Source organism: Xenopus laevis, chromosome 4L (assembly GCF_017654675.1).
Source record: "Xenopus laevis strain J_2021 chromosome 4L, Xenopus_laevis_v10.1, whole genome shotgun sequence".
NCBI classification, from domain to species: Eukaryota; Metazoa; Chordata; class Amphibia; order Anura; family Pipidae; genus Xenopus; species Xenopus laevis.
In genome coordinates, this window is record NC_054377.1 from 138,559,280 (window position 1) to 138,571,752 (window position 12,473).

The window sequence follows — 12,473 nt, forward strand, 5'->3', positions numbered from 1 at the left end:
GACCACCAACTCCTTGTTGATTAATCTCATCTGTGCAGTTCGGACCAAGCTGGCCCAATGCAGATGGCTTTAAAAAATTTATAGATCAACCATCATCATCAACCAACCAATCTCACCATGTATGTTCAGCCTCAGGACAATCATAGGATTTCACTACTGCCTTTCACCATTGTGTTTTCTTATTTTTTGTAATGACTGACTTCAATAAAACGTTCAATGGCATAGCTCATTTTAAAAATGGGCAAATTCATACTTTTATTGGAGCAGCGGCAGCCATATTGGTAGTCTTGTACAAATCATAGGCATCAATAAAACAAAAATGCTCTACAAATCAAGCAGGTCCCCTGTGGTCACAGAAAGCTTCATCTATACCCACATAACGCTTGTCTACACAACTGAATAAAGGATAAACTCTTATTTCTTATAAGGTATAGTCTTTGTTGTTTAGTAAAGAAGTTCATTAGTGCGTGTCCACCAAGGTAGTTGATGCCTATTTTAAGCAACTGTCAGATTCTGTTTATCCGTATGCTTTGCTCACTTGCAGAAGGGAAGATTTATGCACTCGGAGGAATGGCTGCCGACACGTCCCCTCAGGCTTTGGTTAGAGTCTATGAACCAGCAAAAGACATATGGCTGCAGCTCCCTTCGATGCCTACGCCGCGCTATGGGGCCTCCACCTTCTTGAGTGAGAATAAAATCTATGTCTTGGGTAAGTTACCACATCATGGAAGAATAGGACGCACAAAGAGAAAAAAATGTTAAAAATAAGCTGGTATTAGAATCAACTGACAGTTTTTTTCTTATCCCTATCACCTTTAATTATTTTACTCCCTTATATTTTTGATCTGGTGCAGCCAACTCACATACAGTATGCTACTGATCAGGGAGAAACAGCATGGTACAAAGGAATGAGCTGGTTAGAAGGAACTGCAGTCAGAGATCCATGCTGTTATCTTTCACGAAGAACTGAGACAGCTCGTTTTATCAGCAAAATCAATGACTCAGAGCAATGTTAGTGATTGTTAGTTTCACTGTTCCTCTTTATGTCTCATTCTCATTTTCTCCAGAAGTGATAAGACAGGACCAGATTTTACATCAGCTGTCTCCAAAATTAAGCCTTAAATAGAGTCCTATAATGTCCGACACATTGGGCAAGTGAAAGGTTTGAATTGGAGGTCACCCATCTGAGTCTTCCCAGCTGCAATTGAGAGGCAAGGGTGCCAGTTGTTGTTAATTATCAAATGGGTTTATTAACAGGTAGCAGTAGGCACTGCCTTGAGTACTACATATGATGAGGCAACATTCAGTATATAAATTACAAAGGACTGGTCTTTATCTCCTCCAGTGGAAGCTTCTCTGGGATTTAAATATAGCCTGAGTTCCTCTCCAGCTGAGTGTCCCATCACTTTAGGCAAGGGATAGCCCAGGAGAAAGTATTTCCAAACCACTTCTGCGTGGAACTGATGATGCTCTTGCACACTACTCTAACTAACTCCTCGACTAATTCCTAGAGCAGTGATCCCCAAAAAGTGGTTCATGAGTAACATGTTGCTCACCAACTCCTTGGATGTTGCTCCCAGTGGCCTTCAAGCAGGTGCTTATTTTTGAATTCCAGGCAATTATTGGGTGCATAAAAATTAGGGATGCACCGAATCCAGGATTCGGTTTGGAATTCGGGCAGGATTCGGCCTTTTTCAGCAGGATTCGGATTCGGCCGAATCCTTCTGCCCGGCCGAACCGAATTTTAATTTGCATATGCAAATTAGGGGCGGGGAGGGAAATCGCGTGACTTTTTGTCACAAAACAAGGAAGTAAAAAATGTTTTCCCCTTCCAACCCCTAATTTGCATATGCAAATTAGGATTCGGTTCGGTATTCAGCCGAATCTTCCGCGAAGGATTCGGGGGTTCGGCCGAATCCAAAATTGTGGATTCTGTGCATCCCTAATAAAAATCAGGTGTAGTGCCAAACAGAGCCTCCTGTAGGCTGCCAGTCGACAGAGGCTACCAAATGGCCAATCACAGCCCTTATTTTGCACCACCCAGGAACATTTTTCATGCTTGTGTTGCTTCCCAACTCTTTTTACATCTGAATATTGTAAAAAGAACGGGTAAAAAAAAGTTGGGGATCCCTGTCCTAGAGCGTGCTAGACAGAAATGCTATCCACTTTTTACACTTTATTCACAGGGTCCCTGTTCCCTGACTCCACCAAGGGGTTGACTTTCTTTAGGGCTCAAGTCTTCTTACTTGGTCCTCATGCTTGAAGCTTCCCAACATATCCACCCCGGCACCAAGTGGAGTCCAAAAATGAAGAGTCACATGCTCCCTCCCTTTATATAAACTATGGATGGAATCTACTCAGTCTACCTCTGGCCTATGGGAACAAACCCCTCTCCAGGGCATAGATTGCAGACATTGGGAATTCATAAGTCATTAGAGAATTAACAGTTTGGATAATCTACAAGTATAATCGTTTTTCCTGCACTCACATTGGTTAACATTGACAGCATATGTTAGAGAATATGCAGAGTTTCTTTATTAAATAAATACATCACTTATATATAACTTAATTATAATTAGGGAGAAGTAAATGAGAAACATGGTATCACCTAAATTAAAAGATTGTAAATAGGCCACCCCATCTAGCCCCAAGATTCCTCATTGACTTTCCATTTAAGACAATCCGCATCCTCAAACAGGATTTCCATATAAGAGCCAAAGACATTCTGTAACTTCCGCTTTATTCATATAGATTTACACAGAATCCCGCTGAGTTAACATCTATGCTCATTGCTATGGGATTGCTACTTCTATTAAAATTTCTAGTCACAGATCAATTCACGTATAATCTTTGGCGAATTACATATCCAAGCTGGAGGCAATGATTATGTTGTCATGATGTAGAATGTCTGAAAAAATTTGAATTGTAAGTGGTTTTCAAGCCTATTTTGCTTTTATGGCATAACTTGTAGGCCTCCTGTAATTTCATTTGATTAATGGGAGAATTAAGAATGGAAGAGAGCAGACGGAGAAGCCGGGGAAATGGAGGTGGGTCTTTGATGCTAGATGAAGAAGTCCTTTGAGAGGGGGATATCGTGTATTAATGGATTAGGTTAATAGGGAAAATCTATATTAAAATGACATATTCTTAAAGGATAGTCTATCCATAAGCAGATATAATTGACCCCTTTTCAGTAAATAAGAGGGTATAGATGGGGAGCAGTTTCCCACTGCTTACTCTTGTCAGTGTTGGAGATCTTCAATGAATACAATATTTAAATCTGTGAATATTTGATTCCTTTCATTGTTACAAAGAATAGCTGAGGTTCAAGACACGTCCATCAAGTTTTTACTAAAAGTATAATCTTAATAGCTTTCAGTTGGGCCAGAAGAAATTTAAACTCCTCCCCCCCAGTTTACTTCAAAAGCAGAAATGTATTTTCGATTCCAAAACTACATCAGATCAATCCATTATTCACCCTTGTACTTTGAGTACTAATATACCTGAAGGCTCACTTTTAATTATATGGCCACAAGCGTTGAGTGCTAAAAAGATTTTATCTCTTTGGGCTTCAGTCCTTAAAAAAGTAATTGTTTTGCTGAAGAGAGGGCAGAGACTGGCTTCTAGACTAGAAAAAAAGAATGGAAAAATTAAAATATGAGGAAAGACCGGTGGGCCCGGCTCTTGTGGGCCCTGCCGGCCCATGTCCGTACAAATATCTGCCTCTTAATGCCGCAACCCCCTTTATCGGAGGTAACGGCAAAAAAAAATTTCATGCACACAACCAAGGTGCCGGTCGCATGCACATAAACGCGGTGCCGCGCGCATGCGCAGGGATGCAGGGCACATGCCAGCGCTGAGACGCGGCTAACACGCCGGCCCGGCCCCCAGTCCGACCCTGGGAAAGACTGAAGAAAAGGTGCTTGTGAGGGGACATGATTGCTCTTTTTAAATACATTAGAAGACCTTTTCGACAGTGATCAATTATAACAAGTACTCTGGAGTAAGCCATCTGTGAACACTGCCCTAGAACCTAAATAAAGAATATAATACTACAAGCAGGGTCCAAATACATTAAAGTCAACAGACAATTTTTCATATGGTGAATTTTTTGTCCAAATGCATTAAAGGAGAACTAAACCCTAAAAATTTATGTGGCTAAAAATGCAATTATATATATATATATATATATATATATATATATATATATATATATATATATATATTCTATTCTATGTGTACTGTATATTGTGAGTGGGTCCCTAAGCTCAGTAAGTGACAGCAGCACAGAGCATGTGCAGTGAATGAGCAGAAAAGAAGATGGGGAGCTACTGGGGCATCTTTGGAGACACAGATATTTACTGCTAAAGGGCTGTGGTTGCCTTGGGCTGGTACAGAAGCCCAAAACATAATGTACAACATTTCTAGCTACTTCTTTAGTTTAACTTTCCTTGTCCTTTATAGTCAACGGGCATTTTTTCTTATGGCGACTTTTTTGCCCAAAAGTTTTAAAGTCAATGGGCGCTTTTTCTTATGGGGACTCTTTTGTCTCGGCAACATTTTTGTCTCAACGACCTTTTTGCCGTGGCAAATTTTTCCGCTGCGAATATTTCCCACATTTTCGCAAGAAATTTGCAGATGGCAAACTGTGGAATGCGGAATTCATGGCTGGCGAAAAAATTCACACATCACTATTCATGATCTTAGTTCCAAATAAATATCTCATGTGTGACACTGCCTACTCAGAGAGATAGAGAGGAGTCTTTTCTCCCTTAGAGAAGATCAAAGAATGAGAGGCCAACCCTTTTAACTTCAGCAACTGTAGTTTCATTTGAAGGAATATAGGTGGTTCTTTACGGTGAGGAGAGTGAGGTTGGGGAATGCTTTGCTGGGTGGTGTTCTCTTGATAGAATCTCTTAATGCATTTAAGAGAGGATTGGATGGCTTCTCAAACAAACAAAATATCCAAGGCTAGAGCGATATAGTGGTTAGTTTAGTACAGATTTTGGGTCAGGGTCTGCCTTAACCTTCCTTGGGTTTCTATACACTGGTTTTAGACCCGGGCAATGGGTCCAACTCCCAGCAACTCCCGGTAGGCCCAATTTAATTAGACTCTTTATCTTCAGGTGGGGTCCCGCTTATGGTATGGAGGAAGGGATTACCACTCTGGTATAAACACACAAAATTCACTCTTGATCAAAATAACTTTGGGCCCCAGTGGTTCTTTAAAACAGCAGAACAATTTATTGAACAGATGGTGCACTTCTCAATGGTCAATAACATATTCTGGTGCATGTTTAGATAGTTCACTCCACAAACAAGTAGTGGCAGCTGGTCATTTACACAAATATATTACTCACAGATACTGTCTGATCCTTTGTTAGTCATAGTTCTGAATTGAGTAACCTTGCCTGCCTTTGGTGCACAATCCTCATTGAAGGTAAATCTCACAGCTGGTCTTGCGCTCCAAGTATCTCTCTATCCTTGAGCCTAACCACTTAACCTGGCGGCCTTGTCACCACAGGGTGCTAACCCTTCACTAAACTCCTCTTGGAGCCTTAGCTGCTCACTAACTTTCCTGACCCTATCTGTCACTCCTATAGGGACTTATTACAGTTTCTGACCTGTCACTAAACTACCATCTGAATACTTTCACATAGGAATAAGGAAACAGCTTCCCTTCTAGAACTGAGGACTAGTGATGGGCGAATTTATTCGCCAGGCACGAATTTGCGGCGACTTTTTGCGTGATTCGCTGCCAGTGAATAAATTTGTGAAACACCCGCGAAAATTCGCCCGAAAAAATTCGCCGGCGTAAAAAAAACGGACGCCGGCGTAAAAAAACGGCCGCCGGCATCAAAAAAACGGGCGCCGGCGTCAAAAACGAGACGCCGGCGCCGTTTCGCGAATTTTTCGCCGTTTCGTGAATTTCGTGAAATTCGCCCATCACTACTGAGGACCCAATCTATCTGACTAAATTATCTAGTGGACCAAATATAACCCCCGTACTATACAAAATGAATAATGAAGATATTAACCCCAGACGTACCAATTTAATCCATAAGTAAAATGGATATCAGGCATATAGTGCTACAGAAAATGCATAATTATTATATAAGCCCCAGCTGTGGCAGTATAATCACTATAGTAATGGCCAATACACAATCCATCTATCCCAGACAAGGCAATGAGCAGAGTCGGATGGGGTCGGCAGGACACCGGGAAAAAACCTGGTGGTCCTCTGGCTGTAGTGGGCCCAGATCCGCACCCTGCACTTCTTCCTGACGCTTGCACAAGCAGAATACCAGTAGCTTTCTTCTTCTCTTGTGCTCCCACAGCGTGTTTTCTCTCTGCTGAAAAATCCAAAATGGCCGTGCATACCACAGTGGAACACACAGGCTTTGTGAACAACAGAAGAGCGGTGGGCAGCGGGAGAAGGAGGGAAGCAGAGCAGCGGCAGCAATGGTCCGCAATAAATTCAGTGAACCCTGAGCAGATGCCCAATCAGCCCTATAGATAAAGCCGCCCTGTTATAGATAGGTCTGTTAATGTATGTGATACATGTGCACTGGGGTTCAGTTGGAGGATTTTAACTTTTGTCTTTTTTTCAACCCAAATTGACTCCGAAACCCCTTCCTTACATTGCATGAATCAAACTTGCAAGGGGATATCCATATAAATCCTGTATGATTGCAATGTAAGTTTTCAAACACTGTTTTTTTTAAATTTTATTTGCACGTAACCAAACTATTTACATTTTTAACAGACCACATTAGGAACCCTCATCATTTTATTGCTGACAATAATTTTTGGGGATGGGTGTTAGCATGTGCAGCAATCAGTTCCTTGTTTCTGCCTTGATTGTTGTTTTAAACATATCTCCAGTTTTTAATAATATTTTAAAAAAACAACCATTCCCGTTCAGTGGGTTTATCTGAAAATGAATCAACATTATTTATGTCTTCCATATATATTAAATTATATTAGCTTACAGACACTTATGTCCTTCTTTAACCAGCAGTGATACTGCAGGCTAATAGCGTATCTCTCATTTGAGAGCAGGTGATGGAACATTTTAAATTAAAAATATAAATAATGCAAAACACTGTTTTTAACTTAGCCATCAAAGAGGGTTGGTACTGATGTTGCAAAGCTAATAATAAGCCTGCGTATTTGCTCACAATAAGATTATCTTGTTCCATGTTTCCCACTGGGTACAATAAAGTTGATTAGAGCTGTATAGATTTTATATTTAGAAATGATGATGCTGCCTCTCTGACTTTGTAACACAACATACTGTTATTGTATGGAGAAGTATTATTAAAGTGCTCACAGAATATTATGTAAATGACCCACTCTTTCTCTAGTAGAAATGAAAGAAGAGGCAATAGGATTCCTTCCAGTACTTTAACCCTATCTCTATTCCTGGAATTCAGTGGTTGGGGACTTTTTTACACTACAAGTTTTTCTTTTTGACCTCTGACCAGAAATCCTTCATAGGTCATGTATCTGTTATTCAGACATAGTTTTGAGGACAGCAAAGATTTCACCCCAAATCTCACCCTAGTTGTCCTTCAAGCTGAGCTTTCAGGTATATCTAGAAGGGCAGATTCGCCACAAATGATTGCCTAACTATCCTCCAGACTGAACCCTCTCAATTGCTGAAGTCACTGCCCCAAGCATCCACCCTACATTTGGGAACCACAGTTCTAATTGAGAAACCTACCATGTCTAGTCTTTTCAACCCTTAAGCTGGCCATAGATGCAAAGATCCGATCGTACGAATCATCGTACGATCGGACTTTCCCATCTCCCGACCCGCCACTAACTATTCAGATCAAAGACTTACCAGTCAGATTAGTTAAAGAACAGATCAGCAATGTTCTGCCCCTGACAGCAATCGTACGATATCTATGTCCAACCAAAGCTGGTGACAGTCTCCCACTGAAAATCCTACGATCGGCAATACACGCAGAGATATTATCGGCAGCAAAATGTCGGGACTCTCCACACACGGTCCGAAAATCGTACGAATCCTCGATTCGTACGATCAGATCTTTGCGTCTATGGCCAGCTTAATTTGAGTATTGAAGATGAAAGAGAGGAGGCAGTAGCCCTTCCAAGATTTTTTCTCTCTTGTCACCTATTTACTCCTAACTAACAATCTCTGTTTGTATAAGGGAGATGAAAGCAGAGCAGGCAGTAACTTTTCCACCCCTTTTTTCTTATCCTAGTCACTGTGAATTAAGGACCTTGCTAATGGTATCCTATTTCTGTAGAATAAATTAAAGCAGAATAGGCGATAACCCTTCCATTTTTTGCCCTCTTATTTCAGTATAATAGAAGATCTGGAAGATTCTTGCAAATAAGCAGCTTGTGTTTACATGCCTCTGAGCAGTTATGCAAAACTATTTATAAAGTATATATATATATTTATATATATATATTTTTATATATATATATATATATATATATATATATATATATATATATATATATATATATATATATACTGTTTACTGTACAATTAAATCCCATTGAAAAAAAAAACATGCTACAGCTGAATTCTAAAAATAATTCTAGTAGTACCTAGCCTTATTCTTGCACTTGAAAGAAGAGCAGGCAGTAACCCCTTTCTTCACTCTGGTCTCTGTCTCGATGCATTGGTGCTACCAATCTCTTTTTGAAAATCGAATGACTAGCAGGTAGTAACCCTTCCCTTACAGTATATCTCAGCCTACATAATTAAGGATGCTTGTAAGGAGACAAAATGGGAATTGTTAAATAGTGAATGTATAATTATTTTGGCCTCTAGATGGCAGTGCTTCCTAAGTTGAACTGTGAAAGTTGTTGGTACTGAAAAGTAAATAAAGCATACAGGAACAGGAAATATGGTGGCCATTCTGGCAGTGATACAGGAAGGGACAGCAGTCTTTGTTAGGGAGAGGTGAGAAGAAAAGGTTAAGTAGCAGTCTACCTGTTATGAAAGAGTCACCGCAATAAACTACAACTGCTTAAGAGAAAGTCTTCCATAACTTGTGTCTTACAGTTATATGCTTTTACTATCCATTACTATTTCTGCAGGGGAAATTAAAGCAGAGCAGGCAGTGACCCTCCATTCTTTCCTATTAGGTACCTATCTAGGGTCTAACCGGGGGGCCCGAAGCCCACTGGCACTGCCACCTCAGGGCCCCCTTTGACCCTCCTCCCTGCACCGTCTGTGTGCGTACTTCTGCGCGCACGTCTGCTCACGCCGTGTTCTTCTTGCCCGAGGCCCATCGCAGCTACCACCTCAGGGCCCACGCCACCCCCCTGCACCGTCCATGTTCTTTGGGCCCTTCTTTGAGCTGGTATTGGCAGTCCAGGAGAGCAGGGTGCAGATCTGGGCAGACGGCTCCACAAGAGCAGGGAGCCCACCAGGTTTTTTCCCAGTGTCCCACTGGCCCAGTCCGACCCTTTACCTATCTCAGACTACTAATCCCTATCAGCCTTCATTTTGTTACTAAGCTACACTAGCCCTATCATTTTATCCCATGCAGCAACTTTCTCATAAGTGTGACGCAGGACTGTTTAATAAAACGTATCTACAGTGTGGAAGTATAATATGTCTTCTGCCATTGCTGATTAAGATATGATGCCAACTTTCATGTCATTAAAATGGCAAATATATAGTTATGTTGTTCCTATGGGGTTAATTAAGGCTAAGTACTTTAAGTGCTGATTAACAGATTGGAAATTTAGATTTAAACACAAGCCTTGACTCCACTCTGCCTGAAGCTCAGACACATTTCATTATTTAATAGTGAATCCTGATTCCCCTTGTTCCAGTTCCTTGCGCTATTCTGCTGAAGGCAATTTTCACCCCAAGCCCCACAGGGCACTCAGGGCTGCCAAGAAAAGCTTCACCAATTAAAGTTTAACTTTTGAGTTAGAATTAAGGAGTCTCCAGGGTGAATGTGCTAATCCACTGAACAGCAGGGCCTGTAAGATCCTTTTCAGCAAAGAGGAGATGCAAAACTGGGTTTAATGGTTATAGCACACAGGGTAAATTCTTGGCCAAAACTTTATGGGACTTGGGATTTAGGGTCCATTGACACAATATGGTTTTCCGGAATAACATCATCTAGGGTGCTTTGAGTGCTATAACAGAAATAATAAGGTTTAGAGTAGACTGTTAACTGCTAACAGGCAAATATATTATTAGAACATCCCTAATAAAAACTTTTTTTGATAAGATTGTTAACCAACGGCTATTAAAGGAACAGTAACACAAAAAAATTAAAGTGTTTTAAAGGAATGACAATATAAAGTACTGTTGACCTGCACTGGTAAAAGTGGTTTGCTTACTACAGAAACACTGCTATAGTTTATATAAACATACTGCTGTGTAGCCATGGGGCAGCCATTTAAGCACAGGATACTCAATAAATTACAGATAAGTTCTGAAGAATCCCATTGTATACTACAGAGATTATCTGTTATCTGCTGTGTATCCTGTGCCTTTTCTCCTTTTTCAGCCTTGAAGCCTGCCCCCATGGCTACACAGCAGCTTGTTTATATAAACGCTAGCAGTATTTCTGAAGACTACACACATGTTTTACAAGTGCAGGACAACAGTACATTATATTGTCATTACTTTAAAACTTTTTCATTTTTTAGTGTTACTGTTTCTTTAAATACAGCTCTGCAACTGACTAGCTGTGTACTGACTAGTTCCTTATTCCTGCTGTGCTGGAGACACTGGTCATCCCCCTGTATGCTATAGAATGGTTAATTGTAAGCAACTTTTCAACTGGCCAGTGGCCTCCATTTTTTTCTTTTTTTTATACTTTTTGACTTATTTGGCTTCTTCTGCCTTTTTCTAGTTCACTGACCCCCATCTAAAAAAAACAAATGCTCTGTAAGGCTACACATTTATTGTTATTGCTACTTTTTATTACTCATCTTTTTATTCATGCCTCACCTATTCATATTCCAGTCTCTTCAAATCAATGCATAGTTACTAGGGTAATTTGGGCCCTAGCAACCGGATTTCTGAAATTGCAAACTTGAGAGCTGCTGAATAAAAACAAAATAACACAAAAACCACAAATAATAAAAAATTAAAACCAATTGCAAATTGTCTCAGAATATCACTCTGCGCATCATACTAAAAGTTAATTTAAATCCCCTTAAAATAAAGGCAAGTCAACTTTAACATCTTCTTTTAATGTTACTTTTGTCAGGGTAAGTTTCCATCTCTGCCCTGTCCTAAAATCCTTCACTACTATCCATTGCACTTTTTGCTAGGGATGCACCAAATCCAGGATTCGGTTCGGGATTCGGCCTTTTTCAGCAGGATTCTGATTTGTCCAAATCCTTTGCATATGCAAATTAGGGGCAGGGAGGGAAATCGTGTGACGGAAGTAAAACATTTTTTAACCTTCCCACCCCTAATTTACATATGCAAATTAGGATTCGGATTCTCTTCGGAATTCGGTTGAATCTTTCGCGAAGGATTCGGGCGAATCCAAAATAGTGGATACGGTGCATCCCTACTTTTGCAGGTAAATGTTTATCTGTAGGATTTAATTTGTAAAAAGATGTTGCACAATGTCTCTAAGTATCTCAGCTGAACTATACACATGTTCCTTCCCTTGGCAGGAGGACGTCAGGGAAAGCTTCCGGTAACAGCGTTTGAAGCCTTGGACCTGGAGATGAAGAGCTGGACTCGATATCCCAGCATCCCAAGCCGGCGTGCCTTTGCCAGCTGCACTATGACTGACAACTGTTTTTTCAGCCTTGGTGGACTGCAACAGCCCGGACCCCATAATTTTTACTCCCGACCTCATTTTGTCAGCACGGTAGAGATGTTCGACTCAGAGCAGAGTAAGTTTCTGAAACCCATGATGTGCAAAAAGCCTGATGCCATTGCCTTTATAGAATAATGGTAGAGGTGACATTTCATAGCCACATTGAGAAATATCTCAAGTTGTTCCACTTAAAAACAGAATAATCAACCTCTTTTGGTAATTGTTGCTTAACGGTTCCACAAGTCATATCTGAAATGGGAACAATAATAAGACAATTCCTGGTATTATATTGATTTCAGAGGAAAATAGTCTTACCAATTGAATAAGAAAAACAGCTCAGACTTGCCGTAGGTAACTGTCCCCTTCCCCTAATACTAGTGTTGGCTCGTGAAATGGATCCTGTGGAAGGAAAAGTCTTGCAGGCCCTGTATGGACCCTCACATTCCTAAGCCCCCCTCCATGGTGGACTAAGCAGTTTCAAAGTGCCCCCGGGGCCCTTCTAGGAACTGTTTCAAGACTACCCAGGAGACAGTGTGCCATCCGAGAAGGTTCTTATCAGTAGTCTGTTATGTTATCCTTTTGCTTCTACCAGGTGCCCTGGCCTTGAAGCTCTCCCACTGTGTTACTCCCTTCTCGTTCACATAACTAGCTAACACTAGATAATTGCACACTGAGACACTA

The 12,473-nt window shown here is 40.7% G+C and overlaps 1 protein-coding gene across 2 annotated transcripts in view; it reads left to right on the plus strand.

The window, feature by feature from the left end:
- The window catches only part of LOC108714687 (kelch domain-containing protein 8B), a 122,332-nt gene that overhangs the window by 79,423 nt on the left and 30,436 nt on the right, over positions 1-12,473 (plus strand). For both annotated transcript variants that reach the window (XM_041590864.1, XM_041590865.1), the window contains exons 3-4: positions 545-709; positions 11,644-11,868. In XM_041590864.1, coding sequence (XP_041446798.1) covers positions 545-709; positions 11,644-11,868 — 390 coding nt within the window. The remainder of the gene's footprint in view (positions 1-544; positions 710-11,643; positions 11,869-12,473) is intronic.